The 27,982-nt window shown below is 51.2% G+C and overlaps 2 protein-coding genes across 6 annotated transcripts; both read right to left on the reverse strand.

Annotated features, from left to right (window-relative positions):
• Window positions 1–2,000: 2,000 nt before the first annotated feature.
• On the reverse strand, window positions 2,001–5,887 carry LOC105487059 (haloacid dehalogenase like hydrolase domain containing 3). 4 transcript variants are annotated; one of them, XM_011750337.3, is made up of 3 exons: window positions 5,757–5,875; window positions 4,049–4,122; window positions 2,001–3,107 (listed from the first exon to the last, which is right to left on the reverse strand). In XM_011750337.3, the coding sequence occupies exon 3, from the start codon at window positions 2,930–2,932 to the stop codon at window positions 2,177–2,179; it is 756 nt and encodes a 251-aa protein (XP_011748639.2). In that variant the 5' UTR covers window positions 2,933–3,107; window positions 4,049–4,122; window positions 5,757–5,875; the 3' UTR covers window positions 2,001–2,176. The 4 variants fall into 4 exon arrangements, with proteins under 4 accessions (XP_011748639.2, XP_011748638.2, XP_070934314.1 ...); XM_011750336.3 differs by lacking the exon at window positions 4,049–4,122 and having other exon boundaries at window positions 5,757–5,887; XM_071078213.1 differs by lacking the exons at window positions 4,049–4,122; window positions 5,757–5,875 and adding an exon at window positions 5,574–5,727.
• Window positions 5,888–14,157: 8,270 nt separating this feature from the next.
• LOC105487060 (aminolevulinate dehydratase) lies at window positions 14,158–27,664 on the reverse strand. Of its 2 annotated transcripts, none has more exons than XM_011750339.2 (12): window positions 27,552–27,664; window positions 19,866–20,056; window positions 18,863–18,913; window positions 18,269–18,365; window positions 17,535–17,670; window positions 17,334–17,417; window positions 17,145–17,233; window positions 16,491–16,546; window positions 16,288–16,375; window positions 16,128–16,214; window positions 15,668–15,797; window positions 14,158–15,049 (listed from the first exon to the last, which is right to left on the reverse strand). In XM_011750339.2, exons 2-12 carry the CDS (start codon window positions 20,003–20,005, stop codon window positions 14,988–14,990), a joined length of 1,020 nt encoding a protein of 339 aa, XP_011748641.1. In that variant the 5' UTR covers window positions 20,006–20,056; window positions 27,552–27,664; the 3' UTR covers window positions 14,158–14,987. The 2 variants fall into 2 exon arrangements, with proteins under 2 accessions (XP_011748641.1, XP_011748640.2); XM_011750338.2 differs by having other exon boundaries at window positions 18,863–19,079.
• Between the last annotated feature and the right edge of the window lie 318 nt (window positions 27,665–27,982).

Genomic DNA, 27,982 nt, shown 5'->3' on the forward strand with positions numbered 1-27,982 from the left:
CAGGAACTCTCTTCTAAAGTAATCTTACCTACAACTTTAGGCTCCTGGGTCCAAAGAAGATGAAAGGCAGAGCCCTCCCTACTTTCTTTGGGAGCCACAGAGCAGTTTGAAAACCAGTGTTTATTAATTAATTTTTGTTTTGAGACAGAGTCTCAAAGGGAGGCAAAGGCAGGTGGATCACCTGAGGTCAGGAGTTCGAGACCAGCCTGGCCAACATGGTGAAACCCCATCTCTACTAAAAATACAAAAAATTAGCTGGGCATAATGGTGCACACCTGTGATCTCAGCTACTCGGGAGGCTGAGGCAGGAGAATCGCTTGAACCTGGCAGGTGGAGATTGCAGTGAGCCGAGATTGCAACACTGCCCTCCAGCCTGGGCAACAGAGTGAGACTCTACCTCCAAAAAAAAAAAAGAAAGAAAGAAAAGGAAATTACTGCTGCCTGGCCTTGGTGCCAGTCCCAAGGAAGACAGACCAAAAGGGGTTTGGTCAAGTCCCAAAGAGATCTTGCCTGCCTTTGCCTGGGCACAGCCCCTGCTCAAAAATCTGGGTCAAAGCCAAGGCTTTTCTTGACACCTGAAGGTCCCCATGCCATGTTTCTCCCAACCTACCAACCCAGTTCCTCACAGCAGCCTTTATTCCACAGTTTATGGGCCTGCTGCAGGAACGTCCTCCGCATCCCCCTGCTCATCTAAAGCCACCCCCAGTGCCACTCCTCAATTCAGCATCCACTCTAGAACGCTCCCGGGCTGCTGGCACCAGAACACACTGCCAGGAGTGTGCCTATGTTTTTAATGTGTGGCATCCCCTGGCACTGGGCAAGGCACAGAGATGTCCAGCAAATACCAAGTAGAAAGGTGTGGGAAGGTGGGGAGGCAGGAAGAGAAATTTGTGTTGTTTTTGTTTTCAGAGACAGGGTTTCACTCTGTTGCCCAGGCTGGAGTGCAGTGGCATGTAGCTCACTTTAACAGAACTCCTGGGCTCAAGTGATCTTCTCACCTCAGCCTTCTGAGTGGCTGGGATTAAAGGTATGTGCCAGCACACTGGGCTAGTTCTTAAATTTTTTGTAGAGATGGGGTTTCACCGTGTCGCCCAGACTAGTCTCGAACTCCTGAGCTCAAGTGATCCTCCTGCCTCAGCCTCCTAAAGTGAGAAAAGGAATTGAAAAACCCAACCTACTTCAACCTCCAATTGTTCCCCCCTCCCCACAAACCTACTCCCTACACTCCAGTCCTTGTTCCCCATACTTTCCTACCTCCACACTGGTCCCTGCGACAGAGGTGACCTTCGAGATTGACATTCTTTAGGACACCTCCCCTATTCTCCCAGAATCTCCACTGTACCATGTTTCACATGACAAGCATCCCCATCTACTTACAACCTAGTGGTCAAGCCAATGGGCTTTGGATTCAGATGTGCCTAAATTGCAATCCTGGCTTCTTTGCATGCTGGCTGTGACCTCGGGCAGGCTGCTTAACCTCTGAATTTCAGTTTCCTTATTCGTAAAGTTGTGGTGGGGGTCAAACCACCTAGGCCCAACGAGGTAGCTTTGAGGGTTATATGTGCATATAAGTAACTTAGCACATTACCTAACACGAGGCAGGCATGTCAACAGGATTTCTTCTCATGACTGTCATGGGGTTCCTTGCTTAAATTCTCTTCATACTATATGGTACTAATGGACAGTGTCCCTACAGGACGGCTTAGCATCCTGCTTTTCAAACTAAGCGCTGACCCCAGGCTTCCAGAGGGAGGGTGTTTCAGAAGCTGAGAGAGACCTTAGGACCTCTGCTTCAACTCCAGCAGTTTTTCAGTTTGTTTTTAGTTTTGCATAATGGGGTTTCAGACCTCCCATGACAAAAGGCCCCTGCTGCTAAAACCAAGTTTGAAAGTGCCTGGTTTTGAAGCTAGTTGGGCCTTCTGTGAATCCTGTTGGATGTGAAGAGGCCTCCTAGTGGAAAAGGGTGCGAATGAGAATGAGGGAAGGCAGAGGCTAGGAGCTGGTTAGTGGGGCAAGGCTGAGAGCTCAGCACTCACTGCTTTATTATCAGAATAGGTGACAAAGGCTGCAGGCAGAGGGGGAAAGTCCAGAGCTGTGGAGAAAGAGGCTCCCTGTCTCCAAGGTTTGTTTAGGGTTTTCTCCACGGCCTAGGGCCCAGCCACTTCCCTCACCGGCCTCAAAGCCCTGGGGTGGAGCCCTCTAGGCAGTCAAGGGCAGGCAGGAGATGGGCCAGAGAGGGGAGGATGTGTTCTTTAGGTACAGAATCCCTGACTACAGGGTCCAGTGCCTGTGGGTCAACCACCAGGAAGCTGTGCATGCCCACAGCCCGAGGCCCCTGGTAATCGCAGAGGTAATTATCCCCAACATGGGCTGTCACTACCGGTTCCGTATGAGCAAGCCGCAAGGCCTCCTGGAAAATGCGGGGGTCTGGCTTGGGCCAGCCAGCAGCCTCAGAGGTCAGCACAAACTCGAAGTGTTCACGCAGGCCAAGGGCCCCCAGGATGCCCTCTAGCCGTCGGTCAAAGTTGGAGATCACTGCCAACCTCAGACCCCGTGTGCGGCACTCCCTCAGGGTGTCCTCAGCCCCATCCAACACCTGCCAGGTGCAGGGGCGGCTGAAGTCCTCATACAGCTGTTCAGCGATGGGGGCTACAGCCTGAGCATCCTGGACACCTGCCAGGTGGAAGGTCTGCAGGACCACGTCCAGCCACCACTGGCGGGAGGTGAGGCCATGGCTCAGGCCGTAGTTGGGGAAGCTGTGGCTCTGGACCCTGTACGCCTGCCTGAAGCCTTGTTCCAGGGCTGAGGGCTCCACCTCCAGCCCATGGGCCCGGGCCTTGGTGGCATACTCCTCCCCTAAGGGGTGGCGGAGCTTGAGCAGCGTGTCCTTCACATCCCATGTCAGCAGTCGTATCTGCAGCCGGTGTGCCATGGAGGAGGCCAAGTCCACCCCAGTTCTGCCTCAGGTCCCACAGTGGGTCCCAGGGGACGCTGAGCTGGATAAGACCACCTCTGCACAACCTAACAATCACCTCTTTCCAGGCCTTGTGGGTCAGATTTGCTGGCTAACATGAAGCACTTGGGAAATGTCTTCACAGCACAAGATCCTAGAATGAAAAACAGCAGGTAAGGTGAAAGCTCAGGCCCTGACATCAGACAGACTGGGTTCAAATTCTGGTGCTGCCAATGGTGTGACCCTAGGAAAGTCACTCTGAATCCACAACACATTTCTGAGCACCTTTTTGAGCTAGCTGCTAGCATATGGGACAGATTTCCAGCCCTTATGGCATTTACAGGCACTGAAGAACAGGGATACGGATATTAGGCAAAGAACTACACAAATACTTAAATACAATGAAGTCAATAGATACCATAAGGATATAAATCCAGGGAATGCATCTAGTCTGTGTAGTTAGGGAATGTCATAAGCAAGTGAAGTTTCTTTTTATTTATTTTTAATTTCTTTTTTGAGACACGGTCTCTCTGTCTCCCAGGCTGGAGTGCACGGCTCATTGCAGCCTTGATCTCCCAGGCTCAGTCAGTCCTCCTGCTTCAGCCCCCCTCGTAGCTGGGAGCCACCATTCCCAGCTAACTTCTGAATTTTTTGTAGAGACGGGGCAGTGGTGTGGGGTGGGATGGTGGGGGTCTCACTATGTTGCCCAGGCTGCTCTCCAACCCCTGGACTCAAGTGATCCCCCAGCCTTGGCCACCCAAAGTACTGGGATTACAGGCGTGAGCCACCATTCCCGGCCCTGCAAGTCGAGTTTCAATGGAGATCAGAAGAATGCATGTGCAAGAAGCAGAGGTAGGTGAGTGCTCCCATCAGTGGAAATAGCAAGTGCAAAGGCCCTGAGGCAGGGCAAGGAGTCTGGTGCTTTGGGTTGACAGAGGCCAGCTCAGGCAGGACCTTGTAGGTCAGGACACAATTATTATGATTGCTATTATCATTATTAGGGATGTCAAAGACAGAAAGGGACTTGCAGAGCATCTGAACAATATCCTGGCTGCTGGGCAGAGTAGACTGAGCCTGAAAGGGGCAGGTACTTACCTAAGGTCACAGTGGGTCAGTGGCACAGCCAGGACCAGAACCCAAACTTCCAGACTCTCTGACCAGTTCTTCCACTGTACCATGAAATATATTTGGATTTTTAAAATCCAGCACAAGAGAAAAGACAGGACAGAGCAGGCTGTCTGTCTCTAGCCCTCTCTGAACCCCAACTTTTCGATCTTTACTGGAGGTAATAACACTGGCCTAGGAGGAGAGCCGATGAGAGAACTGACTCAAGGCACAAGAAACAAATGACTCAGCCTGCTATCCAGAGGCTGGTGCAGCTTCTTTCCCCAGACAGAGCTGATCCCAGACAAGGCCTGTTCGATCCCAGACAAACCCTTGAAACCTGAGGGGCCAGAGTTCAAAGTACAGCCAAGTTGATACTTAGGGAGGGGCATCGCCGGTGAATCTGGGGAAGCCTTGGAGGAAGCTTGTCTAGGAAATGAATTAAGGAGACTCATCCAAAGACCCTCTCATTTTGCAGGTGTGTAGACAGAGACCCAGTGAAGGGCAGTAATTTACCCCCCAAATCACACAGGGAGTCACGCTGGCACAGCTAAGACTAGAGCAGAGGGTTCTGGCTCCTGACCCATGGCTTTTTCTTTTTTTTTTTGAGACGGAGTTTCGCTCTTGTCACCCAGGCTGGAGTGCAATGGCACGATCTTGGCTCACTGCAACCTCCACCTCCCAGGTTTAAGCGATTCTCCTGCCTCAGCCTCCCCAATAGCTGGTATTACAGGCATGTGCCACCACACCTGGCTAATTTTTTTTTTTTTTGAGATGGAGTCTCGCTTTGTCACCCAGCCTGGAGTGCAGTGGCGCGATCTCAGCTCACTGCAAGCTCCGCCTCCCGGGTTTACGCCACTCTCCTGCCTCAGCCTCCCCAGTAGCTGGGACTACAGGAACCCGCCACCTCACCTGGCTAGTTTTTCGTATTTTTTAGTAGAGACGGGGTTTCACCATGTTAGTCAGGATGATTTCGATCTCCTTTTTTTTTTTTCAATTCTTAGTAGAGACGGGATTTCTCCATGTTAGTCAGGCTGGTCTCGAACTCCCGACCCCAGGTGATCCGCCCATCTCAGCCTCCCAAAGTGCTGGGATTACAGGCGTGAGTCACCACACCTGGCCGGCTCTTTTTTTTTTTTCTTTTTTCTTTTTTTTCTTTTGAGACAGAGTCTCACTCTGTCACCCAAGTTGGAGTGCAATGGCATGGTCTCTGCTCACCGCAACCTCCGACTCCCAGATTCAAGCGATTCTCCTTTCTCAGTCTCCCGAGTAGCTGGGACTACAGGCGCCCGCCACCACACCTGGCTAATTTTTGTATTTTTAGTAGAGACAGCGTTTCACTATGTTGGCCAGGCAGGTCTCGAACTCCTGACCTCGTGATCCTCCCGCCTCGGCCTCCCAAAGTTCTGGAATTACAGGCGTGAGCCACCGCGTCCGGCCTGGCTTTTTCTATTTCTAAAAGCGCGGGTTTGGGGCTCTGCGCTGCAGGCATGAACTGCTCGCCCTTCTTCCCCACCTCCACGGCTCGGGAAAGGCGAAGTCCAGGAGCCCGAACCTCACGCAGAATCTCTACAGCTGCCGTTAGCAGCGTGAGCTGGCGCGGGGGTCCTAGGGACCTTTGCCGCGGCCGACCCCTTGGGTCCCCTTCTCGCTGTAGCGCATCCACGGCTGGGCGCCGGTTCCCCGGCCCAGGACCTACCTGAGTTGCAAGGAAGCCGGTTGAGAACGCAGCCGCAAGTCCCGCGGGCTCGGGGGAAGGCGCGCAGGCGCCGGGAGGCGGGGCGGGGATCGTGCGGGACGCCCCTCCCTCCCATCCCGACCCGCCTCTGTCTGTCCTTGCCCGTTTCCCCGCCCTTGTCCCCTCGCTTTCGCCCTCTTCCACCCGCCTCCCTCGTCGCCCTCGCCGTCCCCTCTCCCTCCTTCGTCTCACTGTGCGTCTCTCTGCGCCCGTCACCCGCCTTCACTGCGCGGTTCCGTTACTCTGCACCCGCTCCGCCCCTTATTCCCTCCCCGCTCCCTCTCGGTTCCCCAGCCCGCACACCCTTCCGCGCTCTCCAGCCTCCGTTACCAGCACCTTCTCTGCCCTGTCTGCGCACCCCCTGCCCGCCACACCTTCCCTCCCCACCGCGCTCTTCCCGCTCCCCATCCCCCACCCCGCTCCTTGCCTCCTTTGGATCGGATACCCCCGAGAAGTACCAGGTTGACTGGGAGGAGGGGAGCTGGGACCCAGCCTTGCTTGCTTAGTGTTGTGTGAACCTGGGCAAGGCCCTGCCCCTCTCTGATCTCAGGGTCCCCAGTTGGTATTGGAGGAAATTGCTTTCAGTTGGAAACTTGTTAAATCCAACTTGGTGAGGTTAAATCCAACTGCAGTAACCTGCTTTTTTATTCTTTCTTTTTCTATTCTTTTTTTTTTTTTTTTTTTTGAGACGGAGTCTCGCTCTGTCGCCCAGGCTGGAGTGCAGTGGTGCGATCTCAACCCACTGCAACCTCGCCTCCCAGGTTCGTGCGATTCTCCTGCCTCAGTCTCCCGAGTAACTGGGATTACAGGCGCATGCCGCCACACCCAACTAATTTTTGTATTTTTTTTGTAGAGACGGGGCTTCACCATGTTGGCCAGAGTGGTCTCAACTGATTTGCCCGCCTCAGCCTCCCAAAGTGCTGGGATTACAGGCCTGAGCCACTGCACCAGGCCTATTCTTTTTTTTTTTTTCTTTTTTTGAGACAGAGTTTCACTCTTGTTGCCCCAGGCTGGAGTGCAACGGGAGCGATCTCGGCTCACTGCAACCTCCGCCTCCTAGGTTCAAGCAATTCTCCTGCCTCAGCCTCCGGAGTAGCCGGGATTACAGGCCTGTGCCACCACGCCCGACTAATTTTTGTATTTTTAGTAGAGACAGGGTTTCGCCGTGTTGGCCAGGCTGGTCTTGAACTCCAGACCTTAGGTGATCCGCCCATCTCGGCCTCCCAAAGTGCTGGGATTACAGGCGCGAGCCATTGCGCCCGGCCTCTTTTTGTTTTTAAGAACCCTGTGGTAAGAGCCTGGAATCCTAACCACTAGACCACCAGGGAGCTTTTTTATTCTTTTGAAGAATAAAAAAAGACTTTCATTTTTGTTTGCAAAAGTAATGCATGTTGGCCGGGTGCGGTGGCTCACGTTTGTAATCCCAGCACTTTGGGAGGCTGAGGCGGGTGGATCACCTGAGGTCAGGAGTTTGAGACCAGCTGACCAACATGGTGAAACCCCATCTCTACTAAAAATACAAAAATTAGCCAGGCATGGTGGCAGGCACCTGTAATCCCAGCTACTCGGGAAGCTGAGGCGGGAGAATCACTTAAATCTGGGAGGCGGAGGTTACAGTGAGCCAACATCATAGCACTGTACTCCAGCCTGGGTGACAGAGCAAGACTCTGTCTCAAAAAAAAAATAATAATAATGCAAAATACAAATGTGTACAAAGTAAAAAGCCAGCCCCCCACCACCCAACCTCATTCACTGAACACCTAGCATCTGTGGGCTCTGTGTCCCCTGTCCTTCTCTGAGGATTCAGTGGGAAACAAGGTGGTTCCTGCCTGCATGGGACATGGGAGGGGCAGACAACCATCGAGTAGATACATAAAGTGATTTCAGAAAGCGAGAAGTGGAAGCAGTAACACAGAATCATTTTATGAACAGTGACAGGGTATCTCTTTGGACGAGGTGGTCAAGGGAGGAACAAAGATCTGAATGGTGAGAAGGAGGTTGTCAGGTTAAGATCAAAGAACAAGTACTCCAGGTGAGGAACTGGCAAGAAGGGTGTGGAGCTTCAGCCTGCTTACTGAACAAGGGCAGCAGCCTTGGGGCAGGGAGAGAAGAGCTTCGCCACCCCCATCTTTCTTACTCCCCCGGGATTGCTGAGGTGACAGTTTTGGTTATGCTACAACACAGATTTCTAGGAGCACACAAACATGCATCTAATTTTCTTTCTTTCCTCTTTCTCTTCCTCCCTCCCTCTCTCCTTTCTTTCTCCCTCCCTCCCTCCCTCCCTCCTTCCCTCCCTCCCTCCCTTTCTCTCTTTCCCTCTTGCTTTTCTTGCTTTCCTCTCCCTCCCTCTCTGTCTCTTTCTCACTTTCTTCCGTTTTTGAGACGGAGTTTCACTCTTGTTGCCCAGGCTGAAGTGCAATGGCGCCATCGCGGCTCGCTGCAACCTCCAGCTGCCGGGTTCCAGTGATTCTCCTGCCTTAGCCTCCCGAGTAGCTGGGATTACAGGTGCCTGCCACCATGCCCAGATAATTTATGTATTTTAGTAGAGACGGGATTTCATCATGTTGGCCAGGCTGATCTTGAACTCCTGACCTCAGGTGATCCACCTGCCTCGACCTCCCAAAGTGCTGGGATTACAGACACGAGCCACCGCGCCCAGCCCATTTCTTTTTTTTCTTTTTTCTTTCTTTTTTTTTTTTTTTGAGACAGAGTCTCACTCTGTCACCCAGGCTGGAGTGCAGTGGTACAATCTAGGGTCACTGCAACCTCTGCCTTTCAGGTTCAAGCGATTCTCCTGCCTCAGCCTCCTCCCAGTAGCTGGGATTACAGGTGTGCGCCACTGTGCCTAGGTAATTTTTTGTATTTTTAGTAGAGACGAGGTTGCGCCATGTAGCCAGGCTGGTCTAGAACTCCTGACCTCAAGTGATCCACCCGCCTTGGCCTCCCAAAGTGCCAGGATTATAGGCATGAGCTACTGCGCCTGGCCTAATTGTCTTCCTTTCAACTCTTAAAAACAAAAAAACAAAACTTTCTCCTGTGTTCCAAGTTGGTCTGTTCACTGGGTTCAGGCCTGGGAAGAAACACGAAATGCAGAGTCACAGACTTTGGCCCTGCAAGAGAGAGCCCGACTCACTTGGGGACTCACTTGCAAAACTGGTTTTGTGTTACAAGCATGAAGCACAAGTGGGGGTGGGAAGGGCGACTGGGAGACCAGAGGTTCAGCTGCATTTCACAGAATCCAAGAATGTCTGATACTGTCCAATTTTCAAGGTCACTGGAAACCTAACCCCTTAGGTTCTGGTCCCAGCTCTGCCATCTGTCTGTGAGCTCTCCATTCAATTATTTTTCTCTCTGGGCTCAGTCTCCCAATATTCAAAATGTGAATTTTCACAAAGTGAACATACCCATGCAACCAGCACCCAGACCAAGAAAAAGAACAATTTCCAAAAACCCCCCACAGCCTGTCCACTCCCAGTCACTTACCACCCAAAAGGTAACTATCTTGACTTCAAATTGCATCGTTTTACTTGTTTTTGAACTGTATATAAACAGAATAATATAGCATGCACTCTTTTATGCCTTGCTGCTTTCGCTCAAAATTGTATTTGATATATTTATGTTGCTACGTGTAGTTGTGGTTAACTCATTCTCACATGTTTAATATTCCATTATATAAACAGACCACATTTTACTGTTGATGAACATTTGGGTTATCTCCAATTTTGTTTATTACACTTCTTTTTTCTTTTTTTTGGAGATGAATTCTCACTCTGTCACCCAAGTTGGAGTGCAGCGGCACCATCTCGGCTCACTGCAACCTCCCACCTCCTGGTTTCAAGCAATTCTCCTGCCTCAGTCTCTCAAGTAGCTGGGATTACAGGTGCCTGCCACCATGCCCGGATAATCTGTGTATTTTAGTAGAGATGGTATTTCATCATGTTGGCCAGGCTGGTCTTGAACTCCGGAGCTCAAGTGATCCGTCCACCTCAGCCTCCCAAAGTGCTGGGATTACAGGCGTGAGCCATCATGCCCAGCCTTATTACATATATTATAAAATGCTGCTACGAACACTGTTGAACATGTCTCTTGATGAACATAGGTGCTGTTGGGTAAATACCTAGGTGTGGAATCACAGGGTCATAAGGTATGCAAATGTTCAGCTTTAGTAGAGCCAGACATTTTTTTTGTTTGTTTGTTTGGAGACAGGATCTTCCTTTGTAGCCCAGGCCGGAGTGCAGGCCAAACATGGCTCACTGCAGCCTCCACCTCCTGGACTCAGGCAGTCCTCCTGCCTCAGCCTCCCAAGTAGCTGGGACCACAGATGTGTATCAACATGCCCCGCTGATGTTATTTTTATTTTTATTTATTTTTTTGAGATGGAGTCTTGCTCTGTCGCCCAGGCTGGAGTGCAGTGGCCGGATCTCAGCTCACTGCAAGCTCCGCCTCCCGGGTTCACGCCATTCTCCTGCCTCAGCCTCCCGAGTAGCTGGGACTACAGGCGCCCGCCACCATGCCCGGCTAATTTTTGTATTTTTAGTAGAGACGGGGTTTTACCGTGTTAGCCAGGATGGTCTCGATCTCCTGACCTCGTGATCCGCCCGTCTCGGCCTCCCAAAGTGCTGGGATTACAGGCTTGAGCCACTGCGCCCGGCCTTATTTTTATTTTTTAGTAGAGACGGGGTCTCACTATGTTGCCCAGGCTGGAGTGCAGTGGCATGATCTCAGCTAACTGCAACCTCCGCCTCCTGGGTTCAAGCAATTCTCCTGTCTCAACTTCCGGAGTAGCTGGGATTACAAGTGCGCACCACCCACCTGGCTATTTTTTTTGTGTGTGCGTTTTTAGTAGAGACAGGGTTTCACCATGTTGGCTAGGCTGGTCTCGAACTCCTGACCTCGTGATCCACCCACCTCGGCCTCCCAAAGTGCTGGGATTACAGGCATGAGCCACCGCGCCCAGTCAGTATTAGGCATTTTTGTGGATATATTGTGGTATCTCATTGTGGTTTTAACTTGAATTTCTCCACTAATGAAGATAACACCTTTTCATATAGTTTTCAATTTTTATTTACATAGCAACACATGAATATATCCTTGTTACATATAATACATGAATAGAAATAATACATATAAAGCTCAAGTTCCTCTAAAACAAATCCCTTCACTAGTTTTATTTTTAATTGAAAAAAAAATTTTTGTAGCAATGGGGTCTTGCTTTGTTGCCCAGGCTGGTCTTGAACTCCTGGCCTCAAGCAATCCTGCCACTTCAGCTTCCTGAAGTGCTGGGATTACAGGTGTGAGCCACCATGCCCAGCCCCTTCCCGAATTTTGAGCCTGGGCTTGGAGTTAAGAGACCTGAATTCTAGCCTTGGTCTGCCACTGATGAGCTTGCTGTCTGATTTTTGGACAGTCACCTCTCTGGGTCTGTCTCCCCATCTACAAAATCAGAGTGTTTAACCAGATAGTCTCTAAGGATCTTTTTTCTTTAATATTCTGACCACTGTTTCTGTGATCCCAAGAACCTCCATTAGGTAGAAACGGCCATTTGCCCCACTATCCATTCTCTCCATTTTCCTTAGTAACTGAACTCTGGAGTTTTAGTTGAGCATATGCCTGGCCCACTAGACTATTTCCAGCCTCCCTTACAACTGGGCACGACCGTGTGACTAATTTGAGACAAGGGTGTGTAGACAGAAATGATGTGTGCAACTTCTGGGTCATGACTTTATAAAGAAGGGCCACGCCCTCCACTTGTTCTTCTCTTCCCGCTGGCTGAAAAGAGGACCTGATGATGGGAACTGGCCCAGCCATTTTTTTGTTTTGTTTTTGCAATAGGGTCTCACTCTGTTGAGTGATTGAGCAGGGGCTCAATCACGACTCACTGCATCTTTGACCCCCTGAGTAACTGGGACTATAGGCATGTGCTACCACACCCAGATAGTTTTGTTATTTTTTGTAGAGACGTGGTTTCCTTATGTTGCCCAAGCTAGTCTCAAACTCCTGGACTCGAGTGATCCACCCATGTCAGCCTCCCAGTGTTGGGATTACAGGTGCGAGCCACTGTGCCCAGCACCAGCCATCTTTATTCATGAGATGGAGGGCAAGACGTGTTGATGATGACAGAACGAGACAAGAGCTGAGACCCCCTCACAACATATCACTGACATATCAGCCCTGGATTGCTTAGAAGTAAATTTTCATCTCAAGCTATCAGTATTTTGGCTTTCGTTACATCCACTGAACCTGAATCCTGATTAATACAGAGTGATGGAGAATGACTTTTTTTTTTTTTTTTTTTTTTTTTTTTTTTTTTTTTTTTTTTTTTTTTTTTTGAGACACAGTCTGATTCTGTTGCCTAGGATGGAGTGCAGTGGCATAATCTCAGCTCACTGCGACCTCTGAGTCCTGGGTTCAAGCCATTCTCCTGCCTCAGCCTCCTAAGTAGCTGGGATTACAGGCACCTGCCACCATGCCCGGCTAATTTTTTGTAGTTTTAGTAGAGATGGGGTTTCACCATGTTGGCCAGGCTGGTCTTGAACTCCCGACCTCAAGTGATCTGCCTGCCTTGGGCTCCCAAAGTGCTGGGATTACAGGTGTGAGCCACCACACCCAGCCACAAGAATGACTTTAGATTGGGTGTTGGGTCAGGTTTCTCGGAGGAAGGGACGCTTTGAGCTGAGATCTTAACAAGAGAGACAGCCATATAGATTTAGGGGAAAAGCATTCCAGGCCAAGGAGGCCACTGGTGCAAAAGCTCAGTCCAAGACAGCGTTCTGTATAATGAGGCCTACCTGGTCTCCCATCTCCCATCCCATTGTTTAGTGACTGAGCCGAGTGGACCATGTGACATGAACAGGCCCAGTCAGAGCCCTCCAGAGATTTGCTATGTGAGTGATGGGACAGAAAGGCTCTTTCTCTGGGATTACAAATCTTAACGACTACTTAAGCCTAGAGTTATTGAGGATCATGTTGCTGGCAAGTGGCAAAAATCCACCTGAGTATAAAGCTGGGGAAAACACAGATGAGAGCTAGAAAGGGACAGAGTCCTCCATGGGGTTTGACCCTGGGTCCAACCACACCTGTCCTTATCTCAATCTAGTTATGAAAACCAATCATGTCCTTCTTCACTATTGAACTGGATTTCCATCACTTGCAACCAAGTAGGTGCCTGGTCTCTTTGGTCTCCCCCTGTAACTGGAACTAACTGCAGATGGTCGCCGAATTATGATCATTCAACTCACGATTTTTGACTTTGCAACGGTATAAAACAAGACATACAATATAGATTTTGTGTTGGATAGTTTTGGCCACTGTAGGCTAATGTAAGTGTTCTGAGCATGTTTAAGGCAGGCTAAGCTAAGCTAAGCTATGATGTTTGGTAGGTTAAATGCATTTTTGACTTATGATCATATTTTCAACTTATGATGGGTTTATCAGGATGCAAACCCATCACATAAGTGGAGGGGTATCTCTATAACATTGTAAGACCCATACTTTTGCTGCCGATTATTGGGAGGTGGTATGGCACAGTGGTTAGGGGCAGAGGCCTTGGAGTTGGACTACATGGGTTCAGATCCCAGCTTGGCTGTTTTCTGGGTGGTTCTAACCCAGTTCTGCCACACACTTGTTGAGTGGCCTTAGGTGAGTCCCATACGCTCTCTAGATATAGCTTCCTCGTTGCAAAATGTCTCAAGCTAAGTTTAGTATTCTCCCTCCACCCTGACCCTGCTTCTGTTCCTCTTCCAGGCTGCCCCAGCTCAGTAAATGGCCCATCAGCCACCCAGAAGATCAAGCCAGATTCATCCCTCGCATCTAATCTACCTTCTAAACACATCCACAATCCATTCCCCTTTTTCCATCCCCACTGTCCCCGCTCCAGTCCATGCCATCAAGACTTTTCATTTCCACTTTGCCACAGGACTGTTAAAATACTTTTACAAACTGCAAAATTTGATTGAGTCACTCTGAAAAGGTGAATGTGGCCCTTGATCTCTGCATGGTTTGGTCTTGGTCTGTCTCCACTCAGTTCAGGCCATCCTCTCAGTGCTCCAGACAGGCTAGCCTTGCATTCCTCCAGGTAGGAGCCCCAGGGCCTTTGCACAACTCCTCCCTCTCCCTGTAACGTTCTTCTCCAATTATGTCTTAGCTTGACGGCTCACCCTTCAGGTCTAGGCTCAAATGTCAGTACTTCAGGGAAGTATTTTCTGATCCTTCAAAGCAGGTCAAGTCCTGGTGACTTCCTTCACAGCACCTGTCACCACATCACCGGTGCATGTCTGCCTCCTTCCCAACTACCGTTTCAAGAGAGGCCCCCGCCCTGTTGTTCTTTGTTTCAGACCCCTTATTTCCTTCAGAGCACTTATCACAAATTTGTAACTGCTTTATTTCTTTGTTTTCTTCTTAGCTGTCTCCCCTATTCTCTTTGTATAATTTCTATGAAGAGACAAGCTGAGGTCTGTCCTGCTGTATTCCCAGGACCCAGCACTGAACCTAGGAACAGAGCAGAGATTCTCAAAAAGTATCTCTTGAATAAAAAGTATTTGTGGTGGTGGCATCTCCAGCAGTCAGGAACTCCCTCTTTGCCTCTGAGTTTTGATCCTCAGGCAGTATTTCTGCTGCTTAATGAGTAATTCTTCTCTGGGTTTATGGTTCAGAGTAGAACAGGAGACCTCAGGCAGCCTGGCAACCTCTGGCCTGTGTGGGAAATGCCTTCCAGTGGAATTGCAGCAAATTTCAACTCTAACCCAGGGATATCGATCTAGGCCTCATTCCCACACCCAGCTCTGCTGCCAGAAGAGTTCCAAGGCTTCTCAGGCCCCGAGATCCCTCTGCTCTCCTCTTCCCCTAATGCTCCAAGACTCTCTCCCAGCCATGCCCCAAAGCCTGTGCCCCCGATTCCAGGTTGCTTTCAAGCTGAAGCCACACCAGAGGAAAGAGCTGAGGGTGGCAAAGGTGAGCCTCATGGCTGACCCAGGCGAGGGGCAGGGAAGCTTGGGAGAGCTCATAGGATGCAGCTGGGAGTTCCAAGAGTCAGCATGCTGGCAAAACCACCCAGGGCTGCTGGGCCCCGCCAGCATGTGAGCAGGAAGAGGGCACGAGGGCACAGTTCTAAAAGCAGGATTTACTTTGGTTTTCACTTCTCTGAGGCCCCGGGAACGTTTTAAAGTTCTAGTTCTCAGGCCTGCACTGTCTCCGTCATTCCTTCTTCAGCCACTGCAGCAGCTGGGGTGTGTAGTAGGTGATGATGATGTCAGCACCTGTGTTGGGAGAGATGCGGAAAGTTGCGGGGGATGGTGATCAGCTCCGAGCACACCTTCTGGGATGGGAAGGCCAGGCGGGGAAGAAGGCTACCATGAAGAGGCACAGCCTGTGGGCACACCACATGAGACGGAGTCCAGCTTTGGGCAGCTGTATTTCTTGGGCAAGTCATTTTCTCTCTTGGGACCTCAGTTTACCAAAGAATAATATGCACAGTGAAGGATATAGGTAAGATGCAAGTTCCCTTCCTGTGCTGGTGTACAGTTCTAACAAAATGAGCCCCCTTTATGGAGTGATACTACCTCATTTAATCCTCAGGACAATCACGCACCAGGTATCTTGTCCCCAGTTATCCAGTTATGGGTGAGGACACTGAGGTTCTAAGAAGTGGCTTGCCCACATTCTCACAACCAAAAATGAATGAAGGGCTCTGCTTGCTTCACCATGTCATGTTCTATGCTGCAGTTCCATATCTCTTCCTCAATGTGTGTCTGTTTAGATCACTAGTAATTCCCGAAATAAGACTCCAAGCTCTCAGGACTTCGTTCCTTGATCTAGGCAGAGTGCTTATCAGTCCCTGTGGCACAGGTCAAAACACCCAACCCCTGCCTGCCTACCTGCTCTGCGGAAGGCAGTCATGGCCTCCAGTACGGCAGCCTTGAGATCAAATGCCCCAGCCTGGGCTCCGTGCCACAGCATGGCAAACTCTCCAGAGACATGGTACACGGCGAGAGGGAGGTCGGGGTGCTGCAGGGAAGCAGACAGGGAGACAGGCTGAAATGGAGGGTTAATGTGGCTCTGGGAGCGTCCCTTCCCACTGCTCAATCTGTGACCATCTTGAGCCCCGTGTCCTGGGTTACTGCAGCCAGCAGCCTGGCCCACTCTTGAACTGTTAAAGCAGGGCTGTTTGAGGCTCCTGCAAGCCCTGACACAGAAGGCCATGGTGGTTCCTGGGCAGGGATGGGGAGGAGAGGATTTCTGCTCAAGGGCAGACTGCTTCCAACACTGAGATTCCAGAGTCTGTGGAAAACGCTGTCCCAGCCCTCTGAGCCCCCTTTGCCTCGGACCTGCGCTCACCTTGTCCTTTACCTCCCGCACGATGTCCAGGTAGGGCATTCCCGGCTTCACCATGAGTACGTCAGCTCCTTCCCGTACATCCCGGTCCTAAGAGATGAGGGTCGAGTGTGGGCGGTGTCTGGGAGGGGCTGAGGGTGGGGCTCAAGTCCTAGTGACTCACCACAGCTCGGAGGGCCAGGCCTCGTGCTCCAGGGGGCAGCTGGTAGCAGCGGCGGTCCCCAAAAGCTGGGCTTGACTGAGCTGCGTCCCTGCAAAACAGAGTCATCCGGGTGGGCTCCAGCTTTGGGCCAAATGGGCAGGGATTTAACAGCAGACCCCTGCCCACTCCGCCCACCCCTGCTCACCCCACCCACCCCGGCTCACCGGAAAGGGCCATAGAAACAGGAAGCAAACTTGGCACTGTAGCTCATCACTGATACCTATGGGGAGACAATGGGGATCTTGGCTTAGTCGGCCCTTGCCAGGTGTCCCAGGGTGATGTGGCAGGGAGAGAAAGAACCTAGGCTGGGAGGGAGAGTGCCTGTGTTCTGGTCCTGTTGGAGTGCTGGGCTTGATTTCCCCATCAGAGGCCCAGAGGTTGACATGGTTCCCCAAAACCTCATCCAGCACTGTCTTCAGTTCTGTGATTCTTTTTTTTTTTTTTTTTTTTTTTGAGATAGAGTCTAGCTCTGTTGCCCAGGCTGGAGTGCAGTGGCATGATCTCAGTTCACTGCAACCTCCACCTCCTGGGTTCAAGCCATTCTCCTGCCTCAGCCTCCCGAGTAGCTGGGATTACAGGCACCTGCCACCACGCTCAGCTAATTTTTGTGTTTTTAGTAGAGACGGGGTTTCACCATGTTGGCCTGGCTGGTCTTGAACTCCTGACCTCAAGTGATCCACCCGTCACAGCCTCCCAGAGTGCTGGGATTATAGGCGTGAGCCACTGCTCCCGGCAGTTCTGTGATTCTTAGCAGACACGGGGGCAGGGCTGGTGCAGACTCTCTCCTCCCGACCCCGTGCTGCGCTCCCTGCCCTTACCCTGTTGCCAAGTCCATGTGCCATCAGGGCCTCCTTGATGGCTTCCACACGTCCATCCATCATGTCTGACGGGGCTACCACCTGACATCCTGTGGGGCAGAGGGTGGCCTTCAGAATTCTGGGACCGTCCTAGCCACTCTGCGACCTCCCTGACCCAGAGGTACCCATCCCTGCTGGTGGTTCACTCACCTGCCTTGGCATATGCCAGTGCTACCTCAGCTAGCCGCTGGCGGCTCTCCTCAGCCCGGAATGCTCCATTTTCACTCAGGAGCCCTGCAGGAGAGATGACTGGGTTTTAGGGAGCACTTTGGGCCCTGGCCTGTCCCCACGCTGGTGAGAAGTGGGCAGTGGGAGTGTGGGTGCCAGCAGGGCTGGAGGAAGGGAGCTCACCGCAGTGACCATGGGAGGTGTAGGGACATAGGCAGATGTCACAGGCCACCAGGAGGTTGGGGAAGGTCTTCCTCAACAGATGGATTGCCTCAATAGCTGGGGACTCCTCGGAGTCAGCTGCGGAACCCCGCTCGTCCTAGGGGCAGGGGAGGGACAAAGCAGTGTATCTGTTACATGTTGCTTCGGAAGGCAGGATGGCAGCCATCACAGAGCACAGCCCTGGCCCTCTCCTTCCTTCATCGTCACAGCCCCTGGATAAGGAAGCACAGAGGACTGACCCTACTTGGGTGCTGACTTAAGGGCAGGGACCATGTCCATTTACCTGTGGCCCCAGGGCCAGCATCATATGGGAGTAAGGAAGCGGTCAGTGTGGACCCTCAGCTCACCCTCGCCCAACCTCCCTTCCTTTTTCTGGTTTGTTTTTTTTGGAGATGGTCTTGCTCTGTCACCCAGGCTAGAGTGCACTGGCGCGGTCTTGGCTCACTGCAGCTTCGTCTTTCTGGGCTCAAGCGATCCTCCCACCTCTCCACCTCCTGAGTAGCTGGGACTACAGGCACGCACCACCACACCCAGCTAACTTTTGTATTTTTTTGTAAAGATGGGATTTTGCCATGTTGCCCAGGCTGGTCTCAAAATCCTGGGCTCAAGTGATCCAACCGCTTTGGCCTCCCAAAGTGCTGGGATTATGGGTGTGAGCGCAACCTCCCTTCTTAGCCCTTCCTTTGATTCTTCACCTTGGGAACTCTGCTGGGGACGCCAAAGATCAAGACACAGCGTAGGCCCTCTTCCACCAAGGGCCTCAGCATCTCTTCCAGCCGGTTCACACCATACCTGTGTGGGGGTGGGTAGAGGGGTTGAAGGAAGGCAGGTCCCAGGCAAAGGTCCTCTGGACTCCACCACACTGTGCCTCTGTTAGAAACCAAGCTGCATATGGCACCAGGAGGGTTCAAGCCCCCAGGACAGGAAGGGGCAGGGACACGTCCACTAAATAGGAGGGAAGACCGAGGCCCTGAGTAGCAGAGCTCTTCTGGAATTCGGCTGTGGAAGGCTCCTCCAAGGCCCTCTTATTGAACTCCCATCTGCAGTTCAGATCCCTTCCGCAACAGCCTCTGCCGCGACGCCTCTGGTGATGGGTAGCACATCACTCTATAGGGCTGCCCCTCCCACTGTAGAACAGCTCTGGCCCCGGGGAAACCCTTCCCTCTACTGAGCTGATGTCTGCCTGTCCGCATCTTCTACTTCCTAGGTCTGCTTTTACCTCCGGGCACTTCCACCTGTGGAATCTTTCCCTCCACCACCCCCTGGCCCCCCAACTCCATGTCTCCTACCTGGCCACTCCTGGGAGGCTGGCGATAGGCTGTATGTCATCAGGAACATCCCTGCAAGAGTGGGGGTGGGATATGGATTGGTGGCTGTGGGAAGGGCCAGTGGTGAGGGGGCAACTGAGAGGGATGCTTGGGAAGCAGGGAAGAAATATGGCAGTGGAGATGGTGGGAAGAGGGTGGGATCCAGTGTCTGGCTTCCCTGCCTGGTCAAGCCCAGGGCCTGAAATAATAATAGGAACAACAAAAATAACAGTGACAACAGTAGCAACTGTACTAAAAGAATGGTAATTACAGGAAAGAATTAAGTGGTTAAGAACTTGGACTCTGAATTTGGCAGGTCCTTGCTTCTTATCCCAGCCACTCACTGCCTGGGTGACCGTGGCCAAGTTCTATCATCTCTTGGAGACTTAGGTCTTCATGTCTATCATGCGTGGTTAATTCATTCATTCAACAAATATTTATTGAGTACTTATTATGTGCCAAGTACTGTTCTAGGCCCTGATGATACAAAAGTGAACAAAATAGACAAACATCCCCGCCCTCAAGGAGCTGATGTTCTAGAGGATAGCTACTCCTTCTTCATACAAATGCTCTCAGAATTGAATGAGATCATGTGTGTAGGTGCTTAGCGTAGTACCTGGTACAGAGTAAGTACTCAGTAAATGTCTGCGTTATCATTAACAATCACGATTGCCATCTCTTACAGGTACATAGCACTTTACAACCTACAGAGCACCTTCTCAGCTTCTGTCTTATTGCAAGAGCTCAGGATGGCAGGCAAGGGTTATTCTTCTAATTTTCCAAATGGGATGAATGAGTTCTTTCAAAGTTTGTTTTGTTCCTAAGATTCCTGTCCTTAATCCAAGTAGGCTGCTTCCAGTACCTTGAATTTCAAGCTGACAGCTCACTTTGCCACCCCCAGCAATACTGATGCCCGCTGCAGTCAACACTCCCTCCCCAACCCCAACCAGCAGAGCAGAGGTCTGGCCCATTCCTGGAGACTCACGTGACAAAGATGGGGTAGATGAGGTTGGAGGCATTGAGGGTGGTGGTGGCTGTCTGCCAGGCCCGAAGCAGTGGGTGGAAGTAGCCGCTGTGCAGAACAGACTGGGGCTGCATGGCATGGGCCAGTGGGCACAGGGGCATCAGTTGGTTGGAACCGAGGGCTCCTGGGGCGTTGTTGGCTGCAAGCTCTGTCTGTGGGGTGAGATGGGCAGCACATGAGACATGGTCCCTGTCCTCAGGAGATGGTCACATCTGGAAGACAGCTCTTCCAGATTCCTGCCTCCCCTCTCTCTAGCCTAATGCTACTCACAGCATGGTTCACCAATCCCTGCTGGTCAACAAGGTAAGTTGAGAAATGAAAGTAAGTCTTTAGAAACTTTCATGATAATCAGAATCTAATGATATAAAATTTGGGCTTGTATTTTATATGACTGCTTTCTGTTCATTATTATCTTTTAAAGTAAACATCTGAGCAAGCAACAACTGTTTTAAAAAAATTATTTTCTTTCTTTTTTTTTTTTTTTTTTTTTCAGACAGGGTCTCTGTCACCCAGGCTGGAGTGCAGTGGTACAATCTCGACTCACTGCAGCCTTGACCTCCCGAGCTCAACTGCTTCTCCCAGCTCAGCCTCCCAAGTAGCTGGGACTACAGGTGTGCACCATAACACCCAGCTAATTTTTGTATTTTTTGTAGAGATGGAGGTCTTGCCATGCTGCCCAGGCTGGTCTTGAACTCCTGGGCTCAAGCAATCTCCGTGCCTTGGCCTCCCAAAGTGTTGGGATTACAGGCGTGAGCCATGGTGCCTGGCCAAAAAAATAATTTTCTAGCTGGGCATGTTGAGAAGCCAATATTTAAACTTTGTTTATTCCACAAAAAATGCCCATGTTCATGGCAGAACTTTTAGAAAAGTGCAGATAAGCAAAAAGAGAAAAATCCCCTGCAATTCTACCTCTAGAAAAAGTACTGTTGGCCAGGCATGGTAGCTCACGCCTGTAATCTCAGCACTTGAGGAGGCTGAGTTGGGCAGATCACTTGAGGTCAGGAAATCGAGACCAGCCTGGCCAACATGGTGAAACCCCACCTCTACTCAAAATACAAAAAAATTCAGCTGGGCGTGGTGGTGCGTGCCTGTAATCCCAGCTACTGGGGAGGCTGAGGCAGGAGAACCACTTGAACCCAGGAGGAGGTTGCAGTGAGCCGAGATCGTGCCACTGCACTCCAGCCTGGGCGACAGATCAAGACTTCATTCAAAAAAAAAAAAAAAAAGAAAGAAAGAAAAGAGAAAAGTACTGCTAACACCTTGGGACATGGACTTCTTGTTAGGTACAATTCACACCAATAGGAGAAAATAGTACCATTCATGTCAGATGGACAGACAGACACATACGTACACTGTATAGGGTGCCACCAAATCTTTTCTAGCCCAAGGAGTTTCCTGGGCTCCACGAGCACAAGTACACCTTCTTGCTTTCCTCACTTTGTCCCTTTACCTGAAAGGCTGTGCTCTCCCCACACCCAAATCTACAGGGTTCTCCTTCCCTCTCCCACTGAGGCTTTCTTGTCCAGATTGCAGTCTCTCTTCTATAAGTTATTTGTGGACCTGTCTTTTTTTTTTTTTTTTTTTTTTTGAGACGGAGTCTGGCTCTGTCACCCAGGCTGGAGTGCAGTGGCGCGATCTCGGCTCACTGCAAGCTCCGCCTCCCGGGTTTACGCCATTCTCCTGCCTCAGCCTCCCGAGTAACTGGGACTACAGGCGCCCGCCACCTCGCCCGGCTAGTTTTTTGTATTTTTTAGTAGAGACGGGGTTTCACCGTGTTAGCCAGGATGGTCTCGATCTCCTGACCTCGTGATCCGCCCGTCTCGGCCTCCCAAAGTGCTGGGATTACAGGCTTGAGCCACCGCGCCCGGCCGGACCTGTCTTATCTCGTGCCAGTAGACAGAGCTTCTGCAGGGCAAGGTCCAGAGTTGGTTCATTTTTGCCTCCCCCACAGTGCTCTGTCACACACTGACCTTGGCACACAGTAAATATTTAATTACGTGAAGTACAAAAATATGCCCCAAATGCCAAATTCGTGGATACAAGACAGAAGGAAGCTGGGGCATTAACATTTGTTTCTTGAGCACCTACTGTGTGCCAGACCATGCCTGGCATTTTCACGGGTGATTTCTCATTGAGTGGGTACTGCAGTCCTGCGAGGCAGGGCTGACTGAGTGCATGGAGCCTGACCAGAAGTGAGCCATGGCTCCAGTGGGAGTGAGGAGGTCAGAAGAGGCGTATTAGAAGACACGGGCCAGGTGCGGTGGCTCACACCTGTAATCCCAGCACTTTGGAGACCAAGGCGGGTGTATCACTTGAGGTCAGGAGTTTGAGACCAGGCTGGCCAATCTGGTGAAACCCTGTCTCTACTAAAAATACAAAAATTAGGCCAGGCACGGTGGCTCGCGCCTATAATTCCAGCACTTTGGGAGGCCAAGGCAGGGGGATCATTTGAGGTCAGGAGTTTGAGACCAGCCTGACCAGCATGGTGAAACCCCATCTCCACTAAAAATAAAAAAAAAATTAGCCGGGTGTGGTGGCGCATGCCTGTAATCCCAGCTACTTCAGAAGCTGAGGCAGGAGAATCGTTTGAACTTGGGAGGCAGAGATTGCAGTGAGCCAAGATGGCACCATTGCATTTCAGCATGGGCAACAAGAGAGAAACTCCATCTCACAATAAATAAACAGAAATAAAAATAAAAATAAAACAATTAGCTGGGTGTGGTGGCATGCATCTGTAGTCAGAGTCTGGAGGCTGAGGCAGGAGAATCACTTGAACCCAGGAGGCAGAGGTTGCAGTGAGCCGAGAGTGCACCACTGCATTCCAGCCTGGGCGACAGTGTGAGACTCCATCTCAAAAAAAAAAAACAAACGAAATGACAGGGGGTTGAACTTGGTTTTGCAGGATGAATGGGTTCAGCCTGGTGGAGAGAAGGGGGCCAACATTTCCTTAGGAAGGGAAGAAAGGGGCAAAGGTGGGGAAGGAGGATGGCTGTGGACTGTTCTGAGGAGCTGAGGAGGCAATTGGGGCAAGTGTGTATGGAGGGGATGGATGAGAGGGGGCCAGGCTGAGGCTGTGGGAAGATTTCTGAACAGTGGGTAGGGTTAGTGGCCTGGTTGACACCTGGCTTTAGGAACATCAGTCCTGCAGGCTGAGCAGAGCAGACGGGAAGCAGAGGAATGCAGAGGCTGGGAGCAGAGAAGAAGGGGGCGTCTTAAGGCAGCCAAGAGGCAATGTCTCAGGGTAGATGCTCTAGGCCTGCCTGCCTGACCTGGACGGCAGCGGAGACAGGGACAGGGCAGGAAGAGGGCAGTGGGGAGCTGGGCTTGGAGAGGAGGTGGAGAGCTCTGTTTTAGACACTTCCTTTTGGAGATGCCCGGGAGAATATCCCATAGCCAAAGGATGGGGGGAAAAGGGCCACAAAAATGGGGGCTGGCTGGCCTGAGTCCAACTACACTTTGTATGAATGGGACCTCAAAGTCCAGAGAGGGGCAAGGACTTAACCAAAGCCACACAGCAAGTAAGAGGACTAGAACCCTGGTGTGTTAACTCCCAGGTGAACTGGGAGATCCTTTGGTAGGCTGGAGTCAAGTCAGATGTTGAAGCCAGGTCTAATCCCTCTGATTTGCTTCCCAGAAAACCACCTTTGTAACAGGCCCTTGACTTCTGGAATCCAAAGCTACATTCTCATGGCCTCAACTCCTCATTGCTTTCAGGAGGCCGAGGGAACAACTGCCTCCTGCTTATCAGAAACAGTGGGGCAGGGCTGCCTAGGAACTGGCTGTCCTTCTCCCCATAGTCTCTTAGGCCCCTTTGGCTCCCCACAGCCATCTCAGGGGCCCATTTTATCCAGTCTTCCTCCTTGGTAGGGTGGGGTTATCACAAGTCACACAGGGGCCAGCCCTGCTGCCACACCCCTGGGTGGGCCAGCCCCATCACCTGACACAGGGGCAGGCCAGGCCTCCCCAATCATGTCTCAACCTCCAAACAGACAATTACTCAGTAGATAGTCCTGAGTACCCATTTTCTACTTGATTTTGCTCTCATGTCTGCTAGAAGTTTCTTTTTCTTTTCTTTTCTTTTCTTTTTTTAATTGAGATGGAGTCCGGCTCTGTCACCCAGGCTGGAGTGCAGTGGTTCGATTTTGGCTCACTGCAACCTCCACCCTCTGGGTTCAAGTGATTCTCCTGCCTCAGCCTCCCGAGTAGCTGAGACTTCAGGTATGTGCCACCATACCCAGCTAATTTTTGTATTTTTAGTACAAACAGGGTTTCGCCATGTTGGCCAGGCTGGTCTCAAACTCGTGACTTCAAGTGATCCGCCAGCCTCTGCCTCCCAAAGTGCTGGGATTACAGGTGTGAGCCACTGCACCTGGCTGAGAGACTATTTTTGAATATTGAGAGAATTACCAAAATGTAACCCAGTTTGCCCAAGACCACATAGCTACTTAGTGACTGAGCCAGAATTTGAATTTGTTCTGGACTCCAAATGCTGGGTTTTATACACTATATTCCTTAATACTGATAAACACCTGATTCAGTAGGCGTCTCTTTGCCCATACTGTTTCTGCTTTGGGCGCTGGAGAGACAGAATAAACAAAAGGAAAACATACTGAGTGTATTCATTCTGTGCTGGGCACAGCACTAAGGTACTTCGTAGTAGTATCTCATTTCATTGCAAGAATTGTTCTAACTTTTAGTGATAAGGAAGCGGAGGCTCTGAGTGGTTTAATGACTTGCTTAATGCCATTCTAGAGTCTAGGCAGATGTTGAAGAGAGGGCTAATCTCTCTGATTCACTTCCCACAAACAACTTCTGTTGTTTTCTGGCTTCTAGAATCCAAAGCTGCATTCCACTGGCCTCAACTCCTCATCGCCTTTAGGAGCTGAGGGAACTACTGGCTCCTGCTTAGCAGAAACCCTGTGGCAGGGCTGCCTAGGAGCCCCTGAGACCAGGGCAGGGTTAGAGTAAAGGGAACAGTCTCACTATAGCAGTTCACTTTGATCTGTTTTTGAATTTTAAGATTCAGAGAGAGATTTGATTTGAGAAACAGGTGTCAGTGCTGAAAATATTAAAAGCTTGAAAATTGCCAATCCTGTTTAGTCCCCTACATTTTAATGTGGTAAATGGGGTATAGAGAGTCAACGGGACTTGTTGGAGATCACAGTGAATGACATACAGAGCTAGAAACTGACCCTGCAGCTCCTGACTTCTATTTCAATGCCCTGATACCTACACCATAGAGTCATTCCGTTGTTATTAAACTCGCTTAATAAGTGGAGTTTCCCACTCCACTTGGCAGCACCAAATGCAGGATGGGTTTTGCTTTGCAAAAAGGCCCTTAGAGTTTGGGAGGATTTCACAGACTGGGAGGGCACTTCTCCCAAATCAAGTGAGCTTGCAAACTACAACTTAAATTCCTGTGACATCATCACACTGAAGACAGGAGCGAGCCACCAAGAGGTCCAGCACCTCTGTCCACCCACATCAGACAGGTTAGCTTTGCTGGGACGCAGAGTATAGGGCAGTGCAGAAAGAACTATGTTTCAGGGTCAGACAGTCCCAGTTACAAAGGTCTATGTTCTGCTGTGTAATTTTGGGCAAAGTCATTGACCTTTCAGTGTTCGTTTCATCATCTACAAAATAGGCATGATATCTCTAACTTGCAAGGCTGTGGAGATTATTGATAGGGCTGAGGTAGGTGTCTGGCACCAAGTAGCTGCACAGTAAACATGTAGCTAATTTTATTACTATTAGGAGTGGGGCTAGGTTGGAACAAGATGTCCTGGTACAGCTCTGTACCTTCTGCACCACACCAGATGGGAATATGCGCTCAAACCCTTGAGGGCCACAGGGTTTTCCAAGATTTCTGAAGTGGAGTCTCTGCCTTCCAGCAGGTTATGTGGTGAAGGAAAAACAAAATAATCACCATCCAGCTGCCAGAGTAGAGGGGTGGCCCAGGTGCTGTGAAAGGGACTGTGTCTCTGAGTCAAGGGTAGTTTCATGGAAGAGGGGACAGTGAAGGATAATAAGTGTTTCAGATTTAATATGAAAGCATCTCCTCCCATGGAAGGCAACATCCCCAAACTGGGAGTAACTGAAGTTGGGCCCTGAGCGCTGCCACCAGGAGGGGCTGAGACAGAGCTTCATACACCACCCCCCACCCCCGCATGTTGTACTATGCTGAGGATTCCAGAGGCTGTGGGTCTTGGCACAGAGGATTAGGACCTGCTGCCAGCCCTGGCAGGCTCTGCCACTGGTCAGGGAGGAGGCAGTCAGGAGAGCCAGCTAGGTAGAAGGTGGCCAGAACTGAGAAATCCAAAGCCCCACAAAGGCCCAGGAGAGTGGCTGTCAAGCAGTTCTCAAAAGGGACGAAGTGTTCATTTAGCCAACCCACACTTCCTGAATATCTACTATGGGCCTGCTGAAGTGCTAGACACAGGGATTAAAGCGAAGAATGAGAACCCAGCCTTGCCCTGGGGTTTTGAAGAGCCTGACCCTCTCTGGGGTTAGCCATCTGGACGTAGAAGGAGAAGCTGCCATTCCCAGAATCCTAGAATATCTTGGCTAAGAGGCTTCTTAAAGTTTGCTGATTGAAACAAGGGTGAAACTGGGCTCAGAGAGGGGTAGACACAGGTCCAGGATCAAGCAGTGGGTCAGCAGCAGATCTGGGGGAAGTCTCCAGCAGCCCGGTCCTCAGTGCCCACCATGACACCTCCATACTTTAAGGATAGATATCAAATCTGTTTCCCAGCATGTTGGGCTTGTGGAGAGCTTTGGGTGAACTGACTCTGGACCTGGTTGCTGTTGGTAGCAGGATGGTTAAGTGTGTGGGCTCTGGAGTCTGATAGATGTGGGTACAAATCCTAGTTCTGTAGCTTTCTAGTTGTGTGACCTCCGTTTCTTTGTTTAGTAATGGGGACTTGAACCGACCTCAGTGGGTTGTTGTAAGAAATGAATGGGTCAGGCCGGGCGTGGTGGCTCACGCCTGTAATCCCAGCACTTTGGGAGGCCGAGGCGGGCGAATCACCTGAGGTTGGAAGTTCGACACCAGCCTAACCAATAAGGAGAAACGCTGTCTCTACTAAAAATACAAAAATTAGCCGGCATGGTGGCACATGCCTGAAATCCCAGCTACTTGGCAGGCTGAGGCAGGAGAATCGCTTGAACCCGGGAGGCGGAGATTGCAGTGAGCCAAGATCGCGCCATTGCACTCCAGCCTGGGCAACAAGCGCGAAACTCCATCTCAAAATAAAATTAAAAAAAAGGGTCAATGCACGCAATGCTTAGTACAAAACGGCTGTTAGTGTTTTCACCTCCCTACCCGCCCCCCAACCACCAACCACCAACCACCACCCACACCTCGGGCTCTGCATCGATGCAGTCTGCCCCGGCGGTATCCGAGGGGCTAAACCCCAGAGAAGAGGCGCGGAGCCCCGAACCCGGGCCTCCAACCCCGGCTGCAGTGGGACAATCTAGACCAAACAATCTAGACCAAACGCTCCACGGGACTCCGTACACGGCTGCACCGCCAGGGCTTCAGGCGCACAGCACAATCTGGGGACGCGGGACTGTTGGTGCCACAGTCCCCGCCTCGCCCTGGAGCCGTCCTCCAAGTCCGCCATCTCCCCGCATCCAGCCCCCGCTCACCTGCCTCCCTAAGGTCTCCCGGTCGCTGCGCCTGTCACCGCTGTCTCCCGCTCCCGTCTCCCAGGGACCATGTGGGGGGCGGGAGGGCTCACCCGGAAGCAGCTCCCCCCACGGCCCGCCCCCCCACAATCCAGGCCACGCCCCCTGAAGGCTCTCTTCCAAAGACTCCTCCGCTCCCGTCGCAGCCCCGCCCACACCCGCTGAGGCCTGGCCAATTGGGTGTGTCGAGTGCCTGGAGGGCCCGCCCCTCCCCGCTCCGGGTCCTGCGCTTGTGCAGCGAACCGCAGGAGGGAGGCCACGGGGGGCGCAGGAACCGCGTGGGAGGGTCCCTGGGTGTGAGCCCGAATCGGAGGTAGTTACAGCCCAGGGTTCACTTCACCGCACTCCTTTTCCCAGCCTAGGGCAAACTCGGCTCTGGTTAATGGCTTGGT

The sequence above is a fragment of the Macaca nemestrina genome, chromosome 14, assembly GCF_043159975.1.
Source record: "Macaca nemestrina isolate mMacNem1 chromosome 14, mMacNem.hap1, whole genome shotgun sequence".
NCBI lineage: Eukaryota > Metazoa > Chordata > Mammalia > Primates > Cercopithecidae > Macaca > Macaca nemestrina.